Source organism: Salmo salar, chromosome ssa17 (assembly GCF_905237065.1).
Source record: "Salmo salar chromosome ssa17, Ssal_v3.1, whole genome shotgun sequence".
Taxonomy (NCBI): domain Eukaryota; kingdom Metazoa; phylum Chordata; class Actinopteri; order Salmoniformes; family Salmonidae; genus Salmo; species Salmo salar.
In genome coordinates this window covers 47,327,859-47,354,553 of record NC_059458.1, presented here as the reverse complement: position 1 = coordinate 47,354,553, position 26,695 = coordinate 47,327,859, and the positions used below count along the sequence as shown (strand labels likewise).

Genomic DNA, 26,695 nt, shown 5'->3' with positions numbered 1-26,695 from the left:
CCCCTCAACTTTTCACATTTTGTTACGTTACAGCCTTATCCTAAAATGGATAAAATAAAATGAAAAAAATCCTCAAGCTACACACAATACCCCATAATGACAAAGCGAAAACAGGTTTTTGAAATTTTAGCAAATGTATTACAAAACAAAAACAGCTTATTTACATAAAGTATTCAGACCCTTTGCTATGAGACACGAAATTGCGCTCAGGTGCATTCTGTTTCCATTGATCATCCTTGAGATGTTTCTACAACTTGATTGGAGTCCACCTGTGGTAAATTCAATTGATTGGACATGATTTGGAAAGACACACACCTGTCTATATAAGGTCCCGAAGTTGACAGTGCATGTCAGAGAAAACACCAAGTCATGAGGTCGAAGGAATTGTCCATAGTGCTCCGAGACAGGATTGTGTCGAGGCACAGATCTGGGGAAGGGACCAAAACATTTCTGCAGCATTGAAGGTCCCCAAGAACACAGTGGCCTCCATCGTTTCTTAAATGGAAGAAGTTTGGAACCACCAAGACTCTTCCTAGAGCTGGCCGCCCGGCCAACCTGAGCAATCAGGGGAGAAGGGCCTTGGTCAGGGAGGTGACCAAGAACCCAATGGTCACTGACAGAGCTCTAGAGTTCCTCTGTGGAGATGAGAGAACATTCCAGAAGGACAACCATCTCTGCAGCACTCCACCAATCAGGCCTTTATGGTGGAGTGGGAGACGAAATCCACTCCTCAGTAAAAGGCACATGGGGCGGCAGGTAGCCTAGTGGTTAGTGTGTTCGACTAGTAACCGAAAGGTTGCAAGATCAAATCTCCGAGCTGACAAAGTAAAAATCTGTCGTTCTGCCCCTGAACAAGGCAGTTAACCCATTGTTCCTAGGCCGTCATTGAAAATAAGAATTTGTTCTTAACTGACTTGCCTAGTTAAATAAAGGTAAAATAAAAAATAAACATGACAGTTTGCCAAAAGGCCCCTAAAGGACTCTGACTCTGAGAAACAAGATTCTCTGGTCTGATGAAACCAAGATTGAACTCTTTGGCCTGAATGCCAAGCATCACGTCTGGAGGAAACCTGGCACCATCCCTACGGTGAAGCATGGTGGTGGCAGCATCATGCTGTGGGAATGTTTTTCAGCGGCAGGGACTGGGAGACTAGTCAGGATCGAGGGAAAGATGAACGGAGCAAAGTACAATGAGATCCTTGATGAAAACCTGCTTCAGAGCACTCAGGACCTCAGACTGGGGCGAAGGTTCACCTTCCAACACGACAACAACCCTAAGCACACAGCCAAGACAATGCAGGAGTGGCTTCGGGACAAGTCTCCGAATGTCCTTGTGTGGCCTGGACTTGAACCCGATCGAACATCTCTGGAGAGACCTGAAAATAGTTGTGCAGCGACGCTCCCCATCCAACCTGACAAAGCTTGCGAGGATCTGCAAAGAATGGGAGAAACTCCCCAAATACAGGTGTGCCAAGTTTGTAGTGTCATACCCAAGAAGACTCAAGGCTGTAATCACTGGCAGAGGTGCTTCAACAAAGTACTGAGTAAAGGGTCTGAATACTTATGTAAATGTGCTATTTCTGTTTTTTATATTACAAAATAAAAAATAAAAAAACTGTTTTTGTTTAGTCATTATGGGGTATTGTGTGTAGATTGATGTGGGAAAAAACGATTTAATCAATTTTAGAATAGACTGTACTGCAACAAAATGTGGAAGAACTAAAGTGGTCTGACTTTATTTCTGAATGCACTGTATGTTCCACTCTGCACCCCATACCAGATGGGTCTTGTTTCCTCTTTAATGGTCCCTACAGATAATGCACCTCATTTCTGTTTCTTTGATTCAATTCACAGCTAGGTAATAATCCAACGTTGACAACAAAATGAAAATGTAAAGAAATGGCAGCAACGGCACAATTCAACAGTCACTGTAGAGATCTGAAGACGGTGTACCGGTTGTGGGTTGTTGTCTGTTTCATCTCCATGACAACTGTCCATCTGTTCCATTCACCTCCCTGGTCTCCATGGCGATCGTCTGAAGCATTCCAAGCTAAGAGATCACCTGACACACAAGTGTCCATCATCGTCTTTGGTCAGTTAAATAAATGTGCAAAACATGATTTGTATTTTTGTAGCGGTCTCTCCTTGTTTGAGCCATAGTGGTTCTTGTTGCTTTGCATGAGGTCAGATCACAGTACAGTGAGGATTCCCTCCTCCCCCCCCCCCCCCTGCGTACGTCTCTCCGAGGAGGGGGGCTATGTAGAGGTCCCAGAGCTCTGTGAGGACGGCAGGGGCTGAGGCTGGGGGTTAGAGGAGCCTGTCCCTGTCGGGGAGCCAGAGCTGGGCTGGACCTGAGCCTGGAACTGAGCCATCTGCTCTGGGCTTGCCAGGGTTTTCAGGAGGCTGTTCTCCTGCTCCAACTGGGAGTTCCTCTCTACCAGCTCCTTAATCTGTTCCTTCAACACATCTACCTCCTCTCTCACAGCATACATCAGGTGGCTCTTCACCAGGTCCTGAGAGAGAGATGGGTGGGGAGAGAGAGAGATGGGTGGGGAGAGAGAGAGATGGGTGGGGAGAGAGAGATGGAAGGGGGAAGATGGAGAGAAAGGAAGGGACGGAGGGAGAGAAATGTACAGTTGAAGTCGGAAGTTCACATACACCTTACTCAAATACATTCCAACTCAGTTTTTCACAATTCCTGACATTTAATCCTAGTAAAAATGTCCCTGTTTTAGGTCAGTTAGGATCACCACTTTATTTTAAGAAGGGAAAATGTCAGAATAATAGTAGAGAGAATGATTTATTTCAGCTTTTATTTCTTTCATCACATTCCCAGTGGGTCAGATGTTTACATACACTCAATTAGTATTTGGTAGCCTTCCACAAGCTTCCCACAATAAGTTGGGTGAATTTTGGCCCATTCCTCCTGACAGAGCTGGTGTAACTAAGTCAGGTTTGTAGGCCTCCTTGCTCGCACACGCTTTTTCAGTTCTGCCCACAAATTTTCTATAGGATTGAGGTCAGGGCTTTGTGATGGCCACTCCAATACCTTGACTTTGTTGTCCTTAAGCCATTTTGCCACAACTGATTTCTTTAGATTTTCCCATGATGTCAAGCAAGGAGGCACTGAGTTTGAAGGTAGGCTGTGAAATACATCCACAGGTACACCTCCAATTGACTTAAATGATGTCAATTAGCCTATCAGAAGCTTCTGAAGCCATGACATAATGTTCTGGAATTTTCGAAGCTGTTTAAAGACACAGTCAACTTAGTGTATGTAAACTTCTGACTTCAACTGTACGTGTTACCTGTCCTTTAGGAGCTCACTGTGTGTGTGTGTTAGCTGTCCTTTAGGAGCTCACTGTGTGTGTGTGTGTGTGTGTGGTGTGTTAGCTGTCCTTTAGCTCACTGTGTGTGTGTGTGTGTGTGTGTGGTGTTTTACATGTCCTTTAGGAGCTCACTGTGTGTGTGTGCTACCTGTCCTTTAGGAGCTCACTGTGTGTGTGTGTGTGTGTGTGTGTATTGTGCTACCTGTCCTTTAGGAGCTCACTGTGTGTGTTACCTGTCCTTTAGGAGCTCACTGTGTGTGTGTTACCTGTCCTTTAGGAGCTCACTGTGTGTGTGTTACCTGTCCTTTAGGAGCTCACTGTGTGTGTGTTACCTGTCCTTTAGGAGCTCACTGTGTGTGTGTTACCTGTCCTTTAGGAGCTCACTGTGTGTGTGTTAGCTGTCCTTTAGGAGCTCACTGTGTGTGTGTTACCTGTCCTTTAGGAGCTCACTGTGTGTGTGTTACCTGTCCTTTAGGAGCTCACTGTGTGTGTGTTACCTGTCCTTTAGGAGCCACTGTGTGTGTGTTACCTGTCCTTTAGGAGCTCACTGTGTGTGTGTGTGTGTGTGTGTGTGTGTGTGTGTTACATGTCCTTTAGAAGCTCACGTGTGTGTGTGTGTGTGTGTGTGTGTGTGTGTGTGTGTGTGTGTGTGTGTGCTACCTGTCCTTTAGGAGCTCACTGTGTGTGTGTGTGTGTGTATTGTGCTACCTGTCCTTTAGGAGCTCACTGTGTGTATGTATTGTGTTACCTGTCCTTTAGGAGCTCACTGTGTGTGTGTATTGTGTTACCTGTCCTTTAGGCAGTTAGTTAGTGGTCTATTGTTGTGTGCAGGCAGTCCCATAGCAGTCAGTTAGTGGTCTATTGTGTGCAGGCAGTCCCATAGCAGTCAGTTAGTGGTCTATTGTTGTGTACAGGCAGTCCCATAGCAGTTAGTTAGTGGTCTATTGTTGTGTACAGGCAGTCCCATAGCAGTTAGTTAGTGGTCTATTGTTGTGTGCAGGCAGTCCCATAGCAGTTAGTTAGTGGTCTATTGTTGTGTGCAGGCAGTCCCATAGCAGTCAGTTAGTGGTCTATTGTGTGCAGGCAGTCCCATAGCAGTCAGTTAGTGGTCTATTGTTGTGTGCAGGCAGTCCCATAGCAGTTAGTTAGTGGTCTATTGTTGTGTGCAGGCAGTCCCATAGCAGTTAGTTAGTGGTCTATTGTTGTGTGCAGGCAGTCCCATAGCAGTTAGTTAGTGGTCTATTGTTGTGTGCAGGCAGTCCCATAGCAGTTAGTTAGTGGTCTATTGTGTGCAGGCAGTCCCATAGCAGTTAGTTAGTGGTCTATTGATGTGTACAGGCAGTCCCATAGCAGTTAGTTAGTGGTCTATTGATGTGTACAGGCAGTCCCATAGCAGTTAGTTAGTGGTCTATTGATGTGTACAGGCAGTCCCATAGCAGTTAGTTAGTGGTCTATTGTGTGCAGGCAGTCCCATAGCAGTTAGTTAGTGGTTTATTGTGTGCAGGCAGTCCCATAGCAGTTAGTTAGTGGTCTATTGTTGTGTGCAGGCAGTCCCATAGCAGTTAGTTAGTGGTCTATTGTTGTGTGCAGGCAGTCCCATAGCAGTTAGTTAGTGGTCTATTGTTGTGTGCAGGCAGTCCCATAGCAGTTAGTTAGTGGTCTATTGTTGTGTGCAGGCAGTCCCATAGCAGTTAGTTAGTGGTCTATTGTTGTGTGCAGGCAGTCCCATAGCAGTTAGTTAGTGGTCTATTGTTGTGTGCAGGCAGTCCCATAGCAGTTAATTAGTGGTCTATTGTTGTGTGCAGGCAGTCCCATAGCAGTTAGTTAGTGGTCTATTGTTGTGTACAGGCAGTCCCATAGCAGTTAGTTAGTGGTCTATTGTTGTGTACAGGCAGTCCCATAGCAGTTAGTTAGTGGTCTATTGTTGTGTACAGGCAGTCCCATAGCAGTTAGTTAGTGGTCTATTGTTGTGTGCAGGCAGTCCCATAGCAGTAAGTTAGTGGTCTATTGTGTGCAGGCAGTCCCATAGCAGTGAGTTAGTGGTCTGTTGTTGTGTACAGGCAGTCCCATAGCAGTTAGTTAGTGGTCTGTTGTTGTGTACAGGCAGTCCCATAGCAGTTAGGTAGTGGTCTATTGTGTGCAGGCAGTCCCATAGCAGTTAGTTAGTGGTCTATTGTTGTGTACAGGCAGTCCCATAGCAGTTAGTTAGTGGTCCATTGTTGTGTACAGGCAGTCCCATAGCAGTTAGTTAGTGGTCTATTGTTGTGTGCAGGCAGTCCCATAGCAGTTAGTTAGTGGTCTATTGTTGTGTGCAGGCAGTCCCATAGCAGTCAGTTAGTGGTCTATTGTGTGCAGGCAGTCCCATAGCAGTCAGTTAGTGGTCTATTGTTGTGTGCAGGCAGTCCCATAGCAGTTAGTTAGTGGTCTATTGTTGTGTACAGGCAGTCCCATAGCAGTTAGTTAGTGGTCTATTGTTGTGTGCAGGCAGTCCCATAGCAGTTAGTTAGTGGTCTATTGTTGTGTGCAGGCAGTCCCATAGCAGTTAGTTAGTGGTCTGTTGTTGTGTACAGGCAGTCCCATAGCAGTTAGTTAGTGGTCTATTGTGTGCAGGCAGTCCCATAGCAGTTAGTTAGTGGTCTATTGTGTACAGGCAGTCCCATAGCAGTTAGTTAGTGGTCTATTGTGTACAGGCAGTCCCATAGCAGTTAGTTAGTGGTCTATTGATGTGTACAGGCAGTCCCATAGCAGTTAGTTAGTGGTCTATTGTGTGCAGGCAGTCCCATAGCAGTTAGTTAGTGGTCTATTGTGTGCAGGCAGTCCCATAGCAGTTAGTTAGTGGTCTATTGTTGTGTGCAGGCAGTCCCATAGCAGTTAGTTAGTGGTCTATTGTTGTGTGCAGGCAGTCCCATAGCAGTTAGTTAGTGGTCTATTGTTGTGTGCAGGCAGGACATAGCAGTTAGTTAGTGGTCTATTGTTGTGTGCAGGCAGTCCCATAGCAGTTAGTTAGTGGTCTATTGTTGTGTGCAGGCAGTCCCATAGCAGTTAGTTAGTGGTCTATTGTTGTGTGCAGGCAGTCCCATAGCAGTTAGTTAGTGGTCTATTGTTGTGTGCAGGCAGTCCCATAGCAGTTAGTTAGTGGTCTATTGTTGTGTGCAGGCAGTCCCATAGCAGTTAATTAGTGGTCTATTGTTGTGTGCAGGCAGTCCCATAGCAGTTAGTTAGTGGTCTATTGTTGTGTACAGGCAGTCCCATAGCAGTTAGTTAGTGGTCTATTGTTGTGTACAGGCAATCCCATAGCAGTTAGTTAGTGGTCTATTGTTGTGTGCAGGCAGTCCCATAGCAGTAAGTTAGTGGTCTATTGTGTGCAGGCAGTCCCATAGCAGTTAGTTAGTGGTCTATTGTGTGCAGGCAGTCCCATAGCAGTGAGTTAGTGGTCTGTTGTTGTGTACAGGCAGTCCCATAGCAGTTAGTTAGTGGTCTATTGTGTGCAGGCAGTCCCATAGCAGTTAGTTAGTGGTCTATTGTGTACAGGCAGTCCCATAGCAGTTAGTTAGCGATCTATTGTGTACAGGCAGTCCCATAGCAGTTAGTTAGTGGTCTATTGATGTGTACAGGCAGTCCCATAGCAGTTAGTTAGTGGTCTATTGTGTGCAGGCAGTCCCATAGCAGTTAGTTAGTGGTCTATTGTTGTGTGCAGGCAGGACATAGCAGTTAGTTAGTGGTCTATTGTTGTGTGCAGGCAGTCCCATAGCAGTTAGTTAGTGGTCTATTGTTGTGTGCAGGCAGTCCCATAGCAGTTAGTTAGTGGTCTATTGTTGTGTGCAGGCAGTCCCATAGCAGTTAGTTAGTGGTCTATTGTTGTGTGCAGGCAGTCCCATAGCAGTTAGTTAGTGGTCTATTGTTGTGTGCAGGCAGTCCCATAGCAGTTAGTTAGTGGTCTATTGTTGTGTACAGGCAGTCCCATAGCAGTTAGTTAGTGGTCTATTGTTGTGTACAGGCAATCCCATAGCAGTTAGTTAGTGGTCTATTGTTGTGTGCAGGCAGTCCCATAGCAGTAAGTTAGTGGTCTATTGTGTGCAGGCAGTCCCATAGCAGTTAGTTAGTGGTCTATTGTGTGCAGGCAGTCCCATAGCAGTGAGTTAGTGGTCTGTTGTTGTGTACAGGCAGTCCCATAGCAGTTAGTTAGTGGTCTATTGTGTGCAGGCAGTCCCATAGCAGTTAGTTAGTGGTCTATTGTGTACAGGCAGTCCCATAGCAGTTAGTTAGTGATCTATTGTGTACAGGCAGTCCCATAGCAGTTAGTTAGTGGTCTATTGATGTGTACAGGCAGTCCCATAGCAGTTAGTTAGTGGTCTATTGTGTGCAGGCAGTCCCATAGCAGTTAGTTAGTGGTCTATCCAGTTCCTGCCTTCTAACTGACAAGCTATAGAACAAAATGTTCTGCATCTGGAGGGAGGAGCTAACAGACAAGTTATTTATACCGGGGCATATGAGAGCAACACCTGACAGGGAGCAGACCCCCAGCTGGTCTAGCAACACCTGACAGGGAACAGACAGAGAGCAGACCCCCGGCTGGTCTAGCAACACCTGACAGGGAACAGACAGAGAGCAGACCCCCGGCTGGTCTAGCAACACCTGACAGGGAACAGACCCCTGGCTGGTCTAGCAACACCTGACAGGGAACAGACAGAGAGCAGACCCCCGGCTGGCCTAGCAACACCTGACAGGGAACAGACCCCCGGCTGGTCTAGCAACACCTGACAGGGAACAGACAGAGAGCAGACCCCCGGCTGGTCTAGCAACCCCCGGCTGGCCTAGCAACACCTGACAGAGAGCAGACCCCCGGCTGGCCTAGCAACACCTGACAGGGAACAGACAGAACCGAATACCAACCGGATCACAGAAAATACAGATGGTTGCAGTCATTCAATCAAAGTGTTTTTATTGTACCGTTTTATTAACAACACGTTCTCTCTCCCAGAACAGTCAGATGTTCCAAAACTTTAATTAGACCCCAGTACTCTGAACACCTGTCCTACGCCGTTTAAATAAAGTTGACATTTACATTTCACCTTTGAGTCATTTAGATTTGATTATATACATTTTAACAATGAGGATATTAACTTACCATTGCTTGTTCAATTTTATTGTCGATGGCCACCAAACTGGCACCAGAAGAGCTGAAACAAACATACATTTCCAGCTTTAACAATAAAACAGATGAATTGAAACATTATGATGCATCATCGCCTGTAAAGATATCACTGGGGTTGGCAGATGTTGACCTGGTGGGTATTAATGAAGGAGCATTCTGAACTCTTAAGAAACTGATTTCTGCCACGGACGCTTTTCCATCACATTAACGGACTGAATGAAGGAATGGACCACTATTACACTTTAATATATAGCCAGAAGATTATTATTGTTGTGGGGCTTTAGCTACAAGGTTGGGGTTTAACTATCAGGTTATTGTTGTGGGGCTTTAGCTACAAGGTTGGGGTTTAACTATCAGGTTATTGTTGTGGGGCTTTAGCTACAAGGTTGGGGTTTAACTATCAGGTTATTGTTGTGGGGCTTTAGCTACAAGGTTGGGGTTTAACTATCAGGTTATTGTTGTGGGGCTTTAGCTACAAGGTTGGGGTTTAACTATCAGGTTATTGTTGTGGGGCTTTAGCTACAAGGTTGGGGTTTAACTATCAGGTTATTGTTGTGGGGCTTTAGCTACAAGGTTGGGGTTTAACTATCAGGTTATTGTTGTGGGGCTTTAGCTACAAGGTTGGGGTTTAACTATCAGGTTATTGTTGTGGGGCTTTAGCTACAAGGTTGGGGTTTAACTATCAGGTTATTGTTGTGGGGCTTTAGCTACAAGGTTGGGGTTTAACTATCAGGTTATTGTTGTGGGGCTTTAGCTACAAGGTTGGGGTTTAACTATCAGGTTATTGTTGTGGGGCTTTAGCTACAAGGTTTATATAATGTTATGGTTGTAAATAATTTATAGTCAACACGATGCAGAAAGGTTTAACACTGCAGAGCTCATCAAGTTATGAACTCCTCAATACTGCAGGGCAGCCTCAAGACCGCACCACATAAAAGCATATAAACATCCTCATCTCCATACATTGAAATCCAATTCAAACTGCCACGGTCCCATTCATTCAATGCATAGCCATATTCTATTGTCTTTGTAAATGAATGAATGAACGAATGAATGAATAGTTTGATAAATAAGCTAGGAAAACATTTTACCTATTGTCAAGCCTGACTGGAGTTGTCTCTTTTGCAAACAAAGATGACAAAAAAGAGATAGATAAATTCCTCAGTTGACAAACACCAACGTCCATCTCCACTGTATAAAATTGGGAATTCATTATTTTTTGTCCATTAACACCAAAAGGTAATACTTCAAATGTAGAAAATGTCCAGTTTAATAAAAGTAAAAAATATCCAAACAGAATTGACAGAAATTCTGTTGTCTGGGCGATACAAGGTGGCAACCGGGGCAGCCCTGCTCGTGTACCGACGCGGAACAAACAATAAGCACAGTGAGACTGACTAGCTCTGCTAAGCTGGGAATTTGCAGCTCCTGTCCCGGGGCAGCCCTGCTCGTGTACCGACGTGGCACAAACAATAAGCACAGTGAGACTGACTAGCTCTGCTAAGCTGGGAATCTGCAGCTCCTGTCCCGGGGCAGCCCTGCTCGTGTACCGACGCGGCACAAACAATAAGCACAGTGAGACTGACTAGCTCTGCTAAGCTGGGAATCTGCAGCTCCTGTCCCGGGGCAGCCCTGCTCGTGTACCGACACGGAACAAACAATAAGCACAGTGTCGTGTCTTTGGGGTACCATTAAACCGAAGACATGTTTATCAATTAACTCCCTGTAATTATTATCACGCGATCAAACTGATTAATCGTTTAATTGTAATTAACTAGGAGATCGGGGCACCAAGGAAAATATTCCGATTACAAAGTTATAATTTTCCTAATATAACTTTCCTATATTATATTCTATTATAGTATAGGCCGATTATCTTCTGGTGTCTTGTTAACCTGTTATGGCTAGGGGGCAGTATTTTCACGGCTGGATAAAAAAACGTACCCGATTTAATCTGGTTACTACTCCTGCCCAGTAACTAGAATATGCATATAATTATTGGCTTTGGATAGAAAACACTCCAAAGTTTCTAAAACTGTTTGAATGGTGTCTGTGAGAATAACAGAACTCAAATGGCAGGTCAAAACCGGAGAGATTCCTTTACAGGAAGTGGCCTGTCTGACCATTTCTTGAACTTCTTTGCCATCTCTATCTTTTACAAAGGATCTCTGCTCTAACGTGACACTTCCTACGTCTTCCATAGGCGCTCAGAGCCCGGGAAAAACCTGAATGTCGTCATCCCAGCCCCAGGCTGAAACACATTATCGCCTTTCTCAAGTGGCCGATCAAGGGACTGTGGGCTTAGGCGTGTGCCCTGGCCGCCCCCGTCTTTGTGATTTTTCCTCCGTTTGCCGAAAAGGAGATTCCCGGTCGGAATATTATCGCTTGTGTACACGAGATAAATTGCATAAAAATTGATTTTAAACAGCGGTTGACATGCTTCGAAGTACGGTAATGGAATATTTAGATTTTTTTTGTCACGAATTGCGCCATGCGCACGACCCTGATTTACCATTTCGGATAGTGTCTGGGACGCACGAACAAAACGCCGCTATTCGGATATAACGATGGATTATTTTGGACCAAACCAACATTTGTTATTGAAGTAGCAGTCCTGGGAGTGCATTCTGACGAAGACAACAAAAGGTAATCAAACTTTTATAATAGTAAATCTGATTTTGGTGAAGGCTAAACTTGCCAGGTGTCTAAATAGCTAGCCCGTGGTGGCTGGGCTATGTACTTAGAATATTGCAAAATGTGCTTTCACCAAAAAGCTATTTTAAAATCGGACATATCGAGTGCATAGAGGAGTTCTGTATCTATAATTCTTAAAATAATTGTTATGCTTTTTGTGAACGTTTATCGTGAGTAATTTAGTAAATTGTTAGCAAATTCCTCCGGAAGTTTGCGGGGGGTATGCTAGTTCTGAACGTCACATGCTAATGTAAAAAGCTGTTTTTTGATATAAATATGAACTTAATTGAACAAAACATGCATGTATTGTATGACATAATGTCCTAGGTGTGTCATCTGATGAAGATCATCAAAGGTTAGTGCTGCATTTAGCTGTCTTCTGGGTTTTTGTGACATTATATGCTAGCTTGAAAAATGGGTGTCTGATTATTTCTGGCTTGGTACTCTGCTGACATAATCTAATGTTTTGCTTTCGCTGTAAAGCCTTTTTGAAATCGGACAGTGTGGTTAGATAAAGGAGAGTCTTGTCTTTAAAATGCTGTGAAATAGTCATATGTTTGAAAAATTTAAGTTTTTGTATTTTTGAGGAATTTCTTTGGAGCTTCCTATTTCGCAACAAAGCCTCCTTCACTCATGCTGCCAAACATACCCTCGTAAAACTGACCATCCTACCAATCCTTGACTTCGGCGATGTTATTTACAAATTAGCCTCCAACACTCTACTCAGCAAATTGGATGCAGTCTATCACAGTGCCATCCGTTTTGTCACCAAAGCCCCATATACTACCCACCACTGCGACCTGTATGCTCTCGTTGGCTGGTCCTCGCTACATATCCGTCGCCAAACCCACTGGCTCCAGGTCATCTAAGTCTTTGCTAGGTAAAGCTCCTCCTTATCTCAGCTCACTGGTCACCATAGCAATACCCACCCGTAGCACACGCTCCAGCAGGTATATTTCACTGATCATCCCCATAGCCAACATAGCCAACCTCTTTGGCTGCCTTTCCTTACAGTTCTCTGCTGCCAATGACTGGAACAAATTGCAAAAATCACTGAAGTTGGAGACATATCTCCCTCACTAACTTTAAGCATCAGCTGCCAGAGCAGCTTACCGATCGCTGCAGCTGTACATAGCCCATCTGTAAATAGCCCATCCAACCGACTACCTACCTCATTCCTATATTTGTTTTGCTGCTCTTTTGCACACCAGTATTTCTACTTGCACATCCTCATTTGCACATCTATCACTCCAGTGTAAATTGTTAAATTGTAATTACTTCGCCGCTTTTGGCCCATTTATTGCCTTACCCCCTTACTTAATTTGCACACACTGTATATAGATTTTCCTATTGTGTTATTGACTGTACGTTGGTTTATCCCATGTGTAACTCTGTCGTTTTTGTCACACTGCTTTGCTTTATCTTGGCCAGGTCGCAGGTGTAAATGAGAACTTGTTCTCAACTGGCCTACCTGGTTAAATAAATGTGAAATAAAAAATAAATAAAATACTGCTTTAAAGCAAATATCTGCAGCATTAGTAAAGATGTGATCAATACATGTTGATTTAATTCCTGTTCTGTTTGTAACAACCCTGGTAGGTTGACTGACAACCTGATCCAGGTTGCAGGCACTGGTTACAGTTTGACGTTTTTTCCTTTAGTGGGCAGCTTGATGATAGCCAGTGAATATTTAAAATCACCCAGAAAATATATTTCTCTGTTGATATCACATACATTATCAAGCATTTCACACATATTATCCAGATACTGACTGTTAGGACTTGGTGGTCTATAGCAGCTTCCCACCAGAATGGGCTTTAGGTGAGGCAGATGAACCTGTAGCCATATTACTTCAACAGTATTTAACATTAGATCGTTTCTAAGCTTTACAGGAAGGTGGTTCTGAATATAGACCGCAACACCGCCTCCGTTGACATTGTTAACAATTTCTGCAAGCTAGTTTTTGCTACCATGTGGGTTTTAGCTTGCTTGAGCCTGCTAACTGAGGAGTGTTAATTCACCTGTTTCCATACACGTTTCATTTTTTAAAAGTATCTTACAAAGGAGTTGTTTAATCTAACTGCTTAGCTATGTATCTGTACATGGAATTGCCACGGGCAATTATCTGATTTGTCATTTCACTGCAGCTAATGTAGAAGGAAAAGCTGTGTACATTTGCAAATACTGTGCCAAATCATGTGAAGAATGCAACAAAGATGCAGAATCATCTGGCCAAGTGCATAAAGTTCCCTCAGCACTCACAACCTCTGACAAAAGTCCCTCTACTTCTATTTGAGGTGAAAATGATGATTCAGACACCTTATCGATAGCAACAGCTCACGTTCGTCCTGCAATCAGAAGTGTTTTTGACTCAATGGAGGAACGTTGTCAGAGAAATGTTGATGAAGGTCTTGCTCGAGCTGTGTATGCAACTGGTTCACCTCTGATGCTCACAGGCAATGTGTATTGGAAGAGATTTCTGAATGTTCTTCGCCCAGCATTCACCTCTCCAACCAGACATGCTTTATCTACTCATTTGATGGATGCAGAGTTCAACAGAGTTCAAGTGAAGGTCAAGCAAATCATAGAGAAAGCAGACTGTATTGCAATCATCTCTGATGGGTGGTCGAATGTTCGTGGGCAAGGAAAAATTAGCCACATCATCTCCACCCCTCAACCAGTATTCTACAAGAGCACAGACACAAGGGACAACAGACACACCGGTCTCTACATTGCAGATGAGCTAAAGGCAAGTCATGAATAACCTTGGACCACAGAAGGTATTTGCACTGGTGACAGACAATGCTGTGAACATGAAGGCTGCTTGGTCTAAAGTGGAGGAGTCCTACCCTCACATCACACCCATTGGCTGTGCTGCTCATGCATTGAATCTGCTCCTCAAGGACATCATGACACTAAAAACAATGGAAACACTGCAAGAGAGCAAAATAAATGGTTAGGTATGTTGGGGTGTGTTTCGTATTTTGGGAGAGAGTGGTAAGCAGCCTGAAACCTGTAGCAGTAGCCATTGCACGGATTGAGGGAGACAATGCCATCCTGTCTGATGTTCAGACTCTGCTTGCAGATGTAAGAGAAGAAATCCGTACTGCCATGCCCACTTCACTGTTGATCCAAGCAGAGGAAACTGCAGTTCTGAAATACATCAAAAAGCATGAAGACTTCTGCCTGAAGCCCATACACGCCGCAGTGTTGGACCCCAAGTATGCTGGCAAGAGCATCCTGTCTGGTGCAGAGATCAACAAGGCCTATGGTGTCATCACTACTGTGTCTCGACACCTTGGCCTGGATGAGGGCAAGGTTCTTGGCAGTCTGGCAAGTACACTTCCAAGCAAGGGCTTTGGGATGGAGATGCAATATGGCAGTTGTGCCAACATATCTCATCAGCCACCTGGTGGAAGGGACTTTGTGGATCTGAGGCTCTTTCCCCTGTTGCCTCCATCATCCTCCAAATCCCACCAACATCAGCCGCCTCAGAGCGCAACTGGGCCTTGTTTGGGAGCACACACACCAAAGCACGCAACAAGCTGACCAATACAAGGGTTGAAAAATTGGAAAATGTCAGGCTTTTTGAGCCTGACAATGAGCCATCCTGAACAAGGTTGGAAAGTGACAGTGAAGATGAGGCCTCAGTCTGATGTTCAAAAGGTGGACATTGAGGAGGTCCAGGGAGAAGACATGGAAGCCTGAGAGGAAGACAACCAAAGCTTTAGTTTCTAGACTATCATTTTACAGATGCATGTTGAAAACGTTTTTGGGAGATGCGATGGATCATTGGGGATCATTCAATATTCCCATTCTTTTGTTGTTCAGTGAAATCATCCCATGTGAGGAGTCAACTCATTTAATTAAAGTTACATTCATAACTAAATAGTTTGTTTTTTTTCCTATTGGAAAGATTTAATAATTCGCAATTATGTCTACTTATGATAAGGTAATAGGTTTATGTTTGTCTCCATATGATATGGTAAATATATCCAATGCAAAAAACATCTACATTTAAATGGTATTAATATGAATTCCCATATATTCCCACAGAAAGTTTCCACCTCTGAATATTCCCCAAAATGTACAACCCTAAACAGCAACACAATTAGACCCAACCAAATCATGAGAAAACAAAAAGATAATTACTTGACACATTAGAAAGACAAAATACTGGTGTAAACATTTAAATGACATTGGGATCACTAACGTTTAGGAAAAAAAATCTAACCGAAAAGTTTAGATTTGTTTTTTTACATTTTAAATCACAGTGCAGTTATCACAACACTACCACTAACAGGTCCGAAACATTATTATTTTTACAAATACCTAACACAACAACGCTGTAACGTTAGGAGATATGCATCTTTCAAATGATTTGGCATGGATATAAAGCACTCTGCACGTCATCATCGTTAACAGTTGGAAAAATGTCAGAGTGAGACAGGGAAGAGACAGCAGCCCAGTCCTGTATGGCAATACTTTGAGTTCGATGAGAAGGTGGTGAAATAAATACTCATTTTGTGAGGTGGAATTAAGCTACAGTGGCAGTACAAAGGCAATGCTTAACCATCTGAAAGAGGCACCACCATGAGACCCAACCCATTGCTGGCAGCAGTGGAATAAGGGACGCAGTGAGAAAATCACAGTACTGATTCCAGAAATGATTGCAGTTGATATGCAGCCACTGTCAATGGTAGAGGATGTCCGCTTCAATACCCATGACATATCTAGAACCAGACTACTAGATACCATGTGGAAAAACAGAGACGGCCTAAATTATACAATGATCGCTCTGCAAATACAAAGCGCAAGCTCTCAAACACCATACGAGGCTGACGTTAACAAATTGTTGGACGTCGATGAACACGCTGTAATACATCACTGCAACGAGCCGTCACATTGATGAGAAGTGGGACATGGAAGATCCATGGACTGACAACATGGAGGAGGACACACCAGAGAACCACGGCATTAACTACCATTGTTGCTGAGTGGGTCAGGGCCAGGACCTCAGTAGACCGCACGGCTCCGTCTGGTAGGTAGCCAGGACCTCAGTAGACCGCACGGCTCTGTCTGGTAGGTAGCCAGGACCTCGGTAGACCGCACGGCTCCGTCTGGTAGGTAGCCAGGACCTCGGTAGACCGCACGGCTCCGTCTGGTAGGTAGCCAGGACCTCGGTAGACCGCACGGCTCCGTCTGGTAGGTAGCCAGGACCTCGGTAGACCGCACGGCTCCGTCTGGTAGGTAGCCAGGACCTCGGTAGACCGCACGGCTCCGTCTGGTAGGTAGCCAGGACCTCGGTAGACCGAACTGCTCCGTCTGGTAGGTAGCCAGGACCTCGGTAGACCGAACTGCTCCGTCTGGTAGGTAGCCAGGACCTCGGTAGACCGAACTGCTCCGTCTGGTAGGTAGCCAGGACCTCGGTAGACCGAACTGCTCCGTCTGGTAGGTAGCCAGGACCTCGGTAGACCGAACTGCTCCGTCTGGTAGGTAGCCAGGACCGTGGTAGACTGAACTGCATTGCCCCCGAGCGGTCATACCAACGGTTTACATACAGTACCAGTCAAAAGTCTGGACACACCTACTCATTCAAGGGTTTTTCTTTATTTTGACTACTTTCTACATTGTAGAATAATAGTGAAGAAATCAAAACTATGAAATAACACATAGGGAATCATGTAGCATACCCCAAAAAGTTTTAAACAAATCAAAACATATTTTAGATTCTTCAAAGCAGCCACCCTTTGCCAAGTGTGTGCAAAGCTGTCATCAAGGCATTCTCTCAACCAGGTTCATGAAGTAGTCACCTGGAATGCATTTCAAATAACCGGTGTGCCTTGTTAAAAATTAATTTGTGGAATTTCTTTCCTTCTTAATGCATTTGATCCAATCAGTTGTGTTGTGTGTTGTGTGTGTGTGTGGTGTGTGGTGTGTGTGTGTGTGGGGGGGGGGGGTAATACAGAAGATGGTCTTTTACCAAATAGGGCTAAGTCCATATTATGGCAAGAACAGCTCAAATAAGCAAAGCGAAACGACAGTCCATCATTACTTTAAGACATGAAGGTTAATCAATTCTGATCAATTTCAAGAACTTTGAACGTTTCTTCAATTGCAGTCGCAAAAACCAAGCTCTATGATGAAACAGGCTCTCATGAGGACCGCCACAAGAAAGGAAGACCCAGAGTTACCTCCACTGCAAAGAATACGTTTATTAGAGTTACCAGCCTCAGAAATTGCAGCCCAAATAAATGCTTCAGAGTTTAAGTAACAGATATCTACTGTTCAGAGTAGACTGCGTGAATCAGGCCTTCATGGTCAAATTGCTGCAAAGAAACCACTACTAAAAGGACACCAATAAGAAGAAGAGACTTGCTTGGGCCAAGAAACACGAGCAACCGACATTAGACCGGTGGAAATCTGTCCTTTGGTCTGGTGAGTCCAAATTAGATTTTTGGTTCAATTCTTTTGGTCTTTGTGAGATGCAGAGTAGGTGAACGGATGATCTCCGCATGTGCAGTTCCCACTGTGAAGCATGGAGGAGGTGGTGTGATGGTGCTTTGCTGGTGACACTGGTAGCATGGCTACCACAGCATTCTGCAGCAATACGCCATCCCATCTGGTTTGCGCTTAGTGGGACTATCATTTGTTTTTCAACAGGACAATGACCCAACACACCTCCAGGCTGTGTAAGGGCTATTTGACCAAGAAGGAGAGTGACGGAGTGCTGCATCAGATGACCTGGCCTCCACAATCACCGACCTCAACCCAATTGAGATGGTTTGGGATGAGTTGGACCGCAGAGTGAAAGAAAAGCAGCCAACACGCAGAGTGAAAGAAAAGCAGCCAACAAGTGCTCAGCATATGTGGGAACTCCTTCAAGACTTGGAAAAGCAAACCTCATGAAGCTGATTAAAAGAAAGCCAAGAGTGTGCAAAGCTGATATTATTATTATTTTTTTTAATTATTTTTTTCACCTTTATTTAACCAGGTAGGCAAGTTGAGAACAAGTTCTCATTTACAATTGCGACCTGGCCAAGATAAAGCAAAGCAGTTCGACAACATACAAAAACACAGAGTTACACATGGAGTAAAACAACATACAATCAATGATGCAGTAGAAAAAAATAAAAAATAAGACTATATACAATGTGAGCAAATGATGTGAGATAAGGGAGGTAAAGGCAAAAAAATGCCATGGTGGCAAAGTAAATAAAGTATAGCAAGAAAAACACTGGAATGGTAGATTTGTAGTTTGAAGAAAGTTCAAAGATAAAATATAAATAATATGGTGCAAAGGAGCAAAATAAATAAATACAGTAGGGGAAGAGGTAGTAGTTTGGGCTAAATTATAGATGGGCTATGTACGGGTGCAGTGATCTGTGAGCTGCTCTGACAGCTGGTGCTTAAAGCTAGGGAGGGAGATAAGTGTTTCCAGTTTCAGAGATTTTTGTAGTTCGTTCCAGTCATTGGCAGCAGAGAACTGGAAGGAGAGACGACCAAAGGAGGAGTTGGCTTTAGGGGTGACCAGAGAGATATACCTGCTGGAGCGCGTGCTACAGGTGGGTGCTGCTATGGTGACCAGTGAGCGGAGATAAGGGGGGACTTTACCTAGCAGGGTCTTGTAGATGACCTGGAGCCAATGTGTTTGGCGACGATTATGAAGCGAAGGCCAGCCAACGAGAGCCTACAGGTCGCAGTGGTGGGTAGTATATGGGGCTTTGGTGACAAAACGGATGGCACTGTGATAGACTGCATCCAGCTTGTTGAGTAGGGTATTGGAAGCTATTTTGTAAATGACATCGCCGAAGTCGAGGATTGGTAGGATGGTCAGTTTTACGAGGGTATGTTTGGCAGCATGAGTGAAGGATGCTTTGTTGCGAAATAGGAAGCCAATTCGAGATTTCACTTTGGATTGGAGATGATTGATGTGAGTCTGGAAGGAGAGTTTACAGTCTAACCAGACACCTAGGTATTTGTAGTTGTCCACAAATTCTAAGTTAGAACCGTCCAGAGAAGTGATGCTGGACAGGCGGGCAGGTGCAGGCAGCGATCGGTTGAAGAGCATGCATTTAGTTTTACTTGTGTTTAGGAGCAGTTGGAGACCACGGAAGGAGAGTTGAATGGCATTGAAGCTCGTCTGGAGGGTTGTTAACACAGTGTCCAAAGAAGGGCCAGAAGTGTACAGAATGGTGTCGTCTGCGTAGAGGTGGATCAGAGATTCACCAGCAGCAAGAGCGACATCATTTATGTATACAGAGAAAAGAGTTGGCCCAAGAATTGAACCCTGTGGTACCCCCATAGAGACTGCCAGAGGTCCAGACAGTAGGCCCTCCGATTTGACACACTGAACTCTGTCAGAGAAGTAGTTGGTGAACCAGGCGACGCAATCGTTTGAGAAACCAAGGCTACTGAGTCTGCCGATGAGGATGTGGTGATTAACAGAGTCAAAAGCTTTGGCCAGGTCAATGAATACGGCAGCACAGTATTGTTTCTTATCGATGGCGGTTACGATGTCGTTTAGGACCTTGAGCGTGGCTGAGGTGCACCCATGACCAGCTCTGAAACCAGATTGCATAGCGGAGAGGGTGCGGTGGGATTCGAAATGGTCGGTAATCTGTTTGTTGACTTGGCTTTCGAAGACCTTAGAAAGGCAGGGTAGGATGGATATAGGTCTGTAGCAATTAGGGTCAAGAGTGTCACCTCCTTTGAAGAGGGGGATGACAGCAGCTGCTTTCCAATCTATGGGAATCTCAGACGACACGAAAGAGAGGTTGAACAGGCTAGTAATAGGGGTTGCAATAATTTCGGCTGATAATTTTTGAAAGAAAGGGTCCAGATTGTCAAGCCCAGCTGATTTGTAGGGGTCCAGATTTTGCAGCTCTTTCAGAACATCAGCTGAATGGATTTGGGAGAAGGAGAAATGGGGGAGGCTTGGGCGAGTAGCTGTGGGGGGTGCAGTGCTGTTGAATGCAGTAGGGGTAGTTAGGTGGAAAGCATGGCCAGCCGTAGAAAAATGCTTATTGAAATTCTCAATTATAGTGGGCTTATCGGTGGTGACAGAGTTTCCTATCCTCAGTGCAGTGGGCAGTTGGGAGGAGGTGTTCTTATTCTCCATGGACTTTACAATGTCCCAGAACTTTTTAGAGTTGGAGTTGCACGAAGCGAATTTCTGTTTGAAAAAGCTAGCCTTGGCGTTTCTAACTGCCTGTGTGTATTGGTTTCTAACTTCCCGAAAAAGTTGCATATCGCGGGGGCAGTTCGATGCTAATGCAGAACACCACAGGATATTTTTGTGTTGGTTAAGGGCAGTCAGGTCTGGGGAGAACCAAGGGCTATATCTGTTCCTGGTTCTAAATTTCTTGAAAGGGGCATGCTTATTTAAGATGGAGAGGAAGGCATTTAAAAAAAAATAACCAGGCATCCTCTACTGACGGGATGAGGTCAATATCCTTCCAGGATACCAGGGCCAGGTCGATTAGAAAGGCTTGCTCGTTGAAATGTTTCAGGGAGCGTTTGACAGTGATGAGTGGAGGTCGTTTAACCGCTGACCCATTACGGGTGCAGGCAATGAGGCAGTGATCGCTGAGATCTTGGTTGAAAACAGCAGAGGTGTATTTAGAGGGCACGTTGGTTAGGATGATATCTATGAGGGTGCCAGTGTTTGCGGCTTTGGGGTTGTACCTGGTGGGTTCATTAATAATTTGTGTGAGATTGAGGGCATCAAGCTTGGATTGTAGGATGGCTGGGGTGTTAAGCATGTCCCAGTTTAGGTCACCTAGTAGCACGAGCTCTGAAGATAGATGGGGGGCAATCAGTTCACATATGGTGTCCAGAGCACAACTAGGGGCCGAGGGGGGTCTATAGCAGGCGGCAACGGTGAGAGACTTGTTTTTGGAGAGGTGGATTTTTAAAAGTAGAAGTTCAAATTGTTTGGGTACAGACCTGGATAGCAGGACAGAACTCTGCAGGCTCTCTCTGCAGTAGATTGCAACACCGCCCCCTTTGGTCGTTCTATCTTGTCTGAAAACGTAGTTAGGGATGAAGATTTCAGAGTTTTTGGTGGACTTCCTAAGCCAAGATTCAGACACAGCTAGGACATCCGGGTTGGCGGAGTGTGCTAAAGCAGTGAATAAAACAAACTTAGGGAGGAGGCTTCTAATGTTAACATGCATGAAACCAAGGTTATTACGGTTACAGAAGTCATCAAAAGAGAGCGCCTGGGGAGTAGGAGTGGAGCCAGGCACTGCAGGGCCTGGATTCACCTCAACATCCCCAGAGGAGCAGAGAAGAATAAGTAGGAGGGTACGGCTAAAAGCTATAAGAATTGGTCGTCTGTGACGTCCAGAATAGAGAGAAAAAGGAGCAGGTTTCTGGGGGCGATAAAATAGCTTCAAGGTATAATGTACAGACAAAGGTATGGTGGGATGTGAGTACAGAGGAGGTAAACCTAGGCATTTAGTGATTGTGAGAGAGATATTGTCTCTAGAAACATCATTGAAACCAGAAGATGTCATAGCATGTGTGGGTGGAGGAACTGAGAGGTTGGATAAGGTATAATGAGCAGGGCTAGAGGCTCTACAGTGAAATAAGCCAATAAACACTAACCAGAACAGCAATGGAGAAGGCATATTGACATTAAGGAGAGGCATGCTTAGCCGAGTGATCAAAGGGTCCAGTGAGATTCAGACAGCTAGCCGGGCCATAGGTAGCAAGCTGGTGGAAGATGGGAGGGAGGTCTGTTTTTAGCCAGCTCGTGCGTTTCCGTCTATGGGTTAGTGGGGTTCCGTGTGGAAGGGGGGACCTGTCCAAGTTGGCAAAATAGTTAGTTATAGTGGCCCAAGAAAAGTGTCCGATAGACCCATTCAGATCGCAGCCGAAAAAACAGCTAACGATTAGCGGGCCGCAGATGGGCGATCAGGTTACGTCGCGACGGAGGGGCCAGTTGGATAACTCCCTCGGGCAGATAACGTCGGTGGTCCAGTCGTGAAGACCCGGTGGGGCTCCGGATCGGCAGTAAAACGGGTCAGGATAGGTGAGTTGTAGCCCAGGAGACACTTCAGCTGGCTAGCTCAGGAATAGCCCAGGAGTGGCTGACGGAACTCTTCAGCTGGCTAGCTGGCTAGCTCCGTAATAATGTGTGTTAATTCCGTGACCGACGTTGCCAATAGTCACTCAGGTAGCAGCTAGTTAGCTGCAAGATCCAGGTGTAAATGTCCAGAGCTTGCGGTAGAAATCGGGGAAAGGAGAGAGAATAGGTCCGGTATGCTCTGGTCTGAGTCGCGCTGTACAAAAACTGGCGATAGCTTTTCGAGCTAATGGATAGCTGAGGACAGCTAACCGTGGCTAGCTGAACTTCAACGTTAGCCAGTGAAAATGGCTAACCTCTTGCTAGCTTCTGTTGTGGAATTCAGATGAGGTAAATAATACTTTCTTTTTTTAAATTGGTGAGGCGGGTTGCAGGAGAGTGCTTTGAGGTTGAGTTTTTAGAATTAAAAAAAATATATATATATATATAAAAAGATAAGTGAAGAAAAAATATGTAAATATATATATACACGGGACACGACAAGAGGAGGGTAGAGGACGTCTGAACTGCTACGCCATCTTGGAACATGGAACATATCAAGGCAAAGGGTGGCTACTTTGAAGAATCTCAAATATATTTTGATTTGTTTAACACTTTTTTGGTTACTACATGAATCCATGTGTTATTTCATAGTTTTGATGTTTTCACTATTATTCTGCAATGTTGAAAATAATAAAAATAAACAACAACTCTGGAATGAGTAGGTGTACAAACTTTTGACTGGTACTGTGTGTGTATGTATGAGGTTGGAATAATACTATGAAATTCTGAAAATTATGATAATGCCCTTTTAGTGTAAGAGCTGTTTGAAAAGACCACCTGAAATTTCAGCCTGTTTTGGTAGGATGGAGTTTTGGCTTGGCTGGTGCCATCACCAGGCGGTACATTAGTTAATAGACCAATAAGAAAGAGAGTTCCAAACCTCTCTGCCAATAACAGCTAGTTCTCAGTTGTTTTCCCCTCCCCACTCAGACCAGTCAGTCCTGGCAAAGTTCTTGCTTGAGAAATTGCAGAAACTTTTGCTAAGAAGCTATTTGTTTATTTTTTAGCATTTTAAATGTAAAACTATCACAGTAAGGTAGGCCTACTTGTTACCCAGAAACGTCTGCATTGGACCTTTAAATCAGTCTATGACGTCATACTGAAAAACAGCTGCATTGGACCTTTAAAGCAGTCTGATGTCATAGACTCAGCTATCTTCAACAGTTCTAATTCCAACACAGAGGCCATCCATCCATCCTTACCTGTCCTCCTCTCCATCTGCAGACTGTGTCCTCAGGCTTGCAGCAGCGGCCACTAAGGCACTGGCATCTCCAACCATGCCCCCTCCTGCAGCCCCCAGCCGGGGCAGTGTCAGCAGGGACTGGTGTTTGAACAGCAGCCTCTGGGCATCCTCCAGCTGGGATGCCGTTAGGGTGGGGATGCTTCCCCCGTACAGAGCCCCGCTTTGGGCCAGGCTGGTGTGGCTGAGGGGCACCCCGTGAGTCAGGAGGGGCTGGAGGTCAGCTCGGAGTGTGGTCACGAAAGGGGCGGAGGGGTGCTGGGGGTGAGGGTGCAGCTGCTGAGCTGGGAGGTTCTGGAGCTGACTCTGAAGGGGTTGAGGGACAGCGGCCGGGCCAGGCATGGACACCCCAAGAGAGCCAGGGTGTGGGGGGAGGACCTGGGACTGGAGAGGAGCCGTAGGCTGGATGAAGTCTGGAGGCCGGCTGCCTGTCTGGCTCACGAGCCCCGCTGGGAGCTGGGGCGTGGGGTAGCCTGTCTGGGCATGCTCCATATCATAGGGCATCTGCTGGGGCATGGCCTGACTCCGAGCGCCCTGGGCATTCACCTGGGGGGCTGCTGGTAGAGTACCATGGGGGACCATGCTGGTCTGCTGCAACAGGAGAGGGTTAGGGTCCTGAGGGACCATGTGGGCCTGCAGAGAGTTCTGGACAGTCTCAGAGCTGGTGTAGTCCTGGTGCTGGTATGGCTGCAAGGTCTGGGGTGCCACTGCTCCCATCTCTGTGCCTCCGTATTGGACAACACCGGCCACCACACTTCCATTCCCTGCTTGGCTCTCTGGGCCGGCAGCGCTGGGTGCAGGGGCTGGGTCAGAAGTGGGCCCGGCAGGGGGAACCTCCTTCTCATAGTACTCTGTACATATCCATCTTCCCTTGCGGAACGGCTCTGAGTTAGAGTCCAGCTTCACCACTCTGAAGCGAGACCCCGGTGTGGCTTGGGTCTGAGTCTGTTGTGTCTGGGTGCTGGAGGTCACAGGCTGTGTCACTGCTACTGACAACCCAATCTGAGTGTTATTGGTGGGCCCTGTGCCTCCAGGGAGAGCCCCTAATCCACTGGATGTCCCTTGCCGGCCTCCACTACTGTCAAAGATTATAGGGCCCGCAGAGGGAGGGACACCACTACCACTGACTATGGATGACACATCCATGCCTGGCCCAGCAGTGATGGTAACAGAGACCTGGGCGGTGGTATTCTCCACCATACCCTGCCCCATCTGGGTCTGGTTGGGCCCAGCCCTTTCAGAGGAACTCCCCCCTGCCACTGAGACAGTAAAGGCTGCTGGCACCACATTCTCTTGCAGATGATGCACAGTCCCATTCTCCATGTTACCAGGCTGTGGAGGGTCCTGAGGCTGCTGGGGTTCACACAGAGGGTCCTGGGGTAGGGAGTGAGGGTTCAGGGGTTCGTTAGGGGACGCTGCGCCTGGGGTCTCCACCCCATGGGGGCTGTTCAGGGTCTCGTCCGAGGAGCTCCTCTCAGGGACGCCGGTGTCCCGAGATACGGATGCTTCCTGCATTTCAGAGGAGGACAGGTCCTCTGTGTGGGATTCATCCATGTCATCATAACTCTCTGTGTCGTCCGCTGTGCTGTTGTTGGTGCTAACAGAGACCTGGGCTGGGGTCACGCTAGTTATCTGGAAGCCACTCTTCTTCTTCACCTGAGACCCGGACTGGGGGAGGTTAAGGCTCAGGGGGTGGTGGTGCGGCCCAGGGGAGGAGGACCCAGCCTGGCTAGTTGACTGATAATCATCAGTGGGAATTACATTACTGCTACCTGCAGCAGACCCAGATGACCCGCCACTACCAGTGGTGTTACTGCCTCTTCTATTGTGGAAAGACATCTTCCTAGACCCAGAGGAATCTCCTGAAAAGTCCTGTTGGTGCATTTTGTGACCAACACGAAGCCAGTAACAGGGCAAAGAAGTGGCTAGCTGTGTAGCTACTAATGTTAGATGGTTGTTATAGCCAGGCATAAATAACGTTATCTAGTAACGTTAATGTACTCAGAGGTTAGCTAGCTAATAGTTACCTAATAGTTAGCCAACGGTGGCTAACGTAAGCAAGGTGACAGTCCCACAATAAATCACAACAAAGCAGGGACGATGTTAATTTCTGTTTTCAGTAGTTGAGCACTTCACTCTAACTGCGTCTGATAAACTGTCGATAATGAAGTGAATGAGAATTACTGATGTTAGTTCAGACATGGCTAGAACAACCAAGCTAACTGTTTTATAGCTAGCTGAAATGTCAACTACGAAGAGGCGCTTATACAAACGTTTAAACAACGTCAAACATATCTTAAATATAATATGAATATAGCACTGGAAGAAATTATTTGACGTAAATATTATAACGTTAGTGCCAAATTCAGCGTCAAAAGCTATGTCGTAAGAGATCACCTCCATCGATGGCATCACCAGACGTTGTCTCGTCTCCTAGACTCTGGTTTGTTGTTGGGAAATTCAGTCAGACACCCATCACTGGATAAACATCATCTTAGCACATAAACTTGTTTTAATCCATCTCGATGGTTTCTAGTCAGCGTAGTTGTATCCGCCTCATTCTCTCGCTTGGCCCCTTTAACCCAGGCGCAGGACAACGCTAGCTCCCTAGCTCGCTCCCTCTCTCCCTCCCTATTTCGCTCCCTAGCTCGCTCCCTGACGATGAGGAGAGGGGGAGGCAAACACAGCTACTGCGCATGCCCTCAACTAGCTGTCGAAGTGGCGCTCGGTTCCGGTACCAGTCAGTCCCTGTAATGACCTCTACATAAATAGCTTTACGAGATGTAACTCTGTGCTTCCCACTCACATAAAATGACAACAAATGTTCATATAATAAGACATTTAGCAGACGCTTTAGTAGGTGTGACCACCAGATACTGACTGGTTTTCTATTCCACACCCCTACCTTTTTATTTAAGGTGACCAACAGATGCATGTCTGTATTCCCAGTCATGTGAAATCCATAGATTAGGGCTTAATGAATTTATTTCAATTGACTGATTTCCTTATGAACTGTTACAGAGTAAAATATTTGAAATTGTTACATTTATATTTTTGTAACAGTTCATAAGGAAATCAGTCAATTGAAATAAATTCATTAAGCCCTAATCTCAATGGGTGACATTTCTGGTGAGTATGCAAGC

At 45.6% G+C, this 26,695-nt stretch overlaps 1 protein-coding gene across 1 annotated transcript; it reads right to left on the bottom strand.

Moving 5' to 3' along the window:
- Positions 1 to 2,011: 2,011 nt before the first annotated feature.
- LOC106575931 (TSC22 domain family protein 1) lies at positions 2,012 to 26,449 on the bottom strand. The gene is made up of 3 exons (XM_014152680.2): positions 23,515 to 26,449; positions 8,458 to 8,509; positions 2,012 to 2,513 (listed from the first exon to the last, which is right to left on the bottom strand). Exons 1-3 carry the CDS (start codon positions 25,521 to 25,523, stop codon positions 2,256 to 2,258), a joined length of 2,319 nt encoding a protein of 772 aa, XP_014008155.1. The 5' UTR covers positions 25,524 to 26,449; the 3' UTR covers positions 2,012 to 2,255.
- Positions 26,450 to 26,695: the final 246 nt, after the last annotated feature.

Bases quoted from the DNA above. Each gene is read 5' to 3' on its own strand.
- LOC106575931 (XM_014152680.2), bottom strand. From the start codon at position 25,523: ATGCCTGGCTATAACAACCATCTAACATTAGTAGCTACACAGCTAGCC. The intron at 8,510-23,514 runs GTAAGGATGGAT...TGTTTGTTTCAG, and splicing joins GCAGATGGAGAGGAGGACAG to CTCTTCTGGTGCCAGTTTGG. The intron at 2,514-8,457 runs GTAAGTTAATAT...TCTCTCTCTCAG, and splicing joins ATAAAATTGAACAAGCAATG to GACCTGGTGAAGAGCCACCT.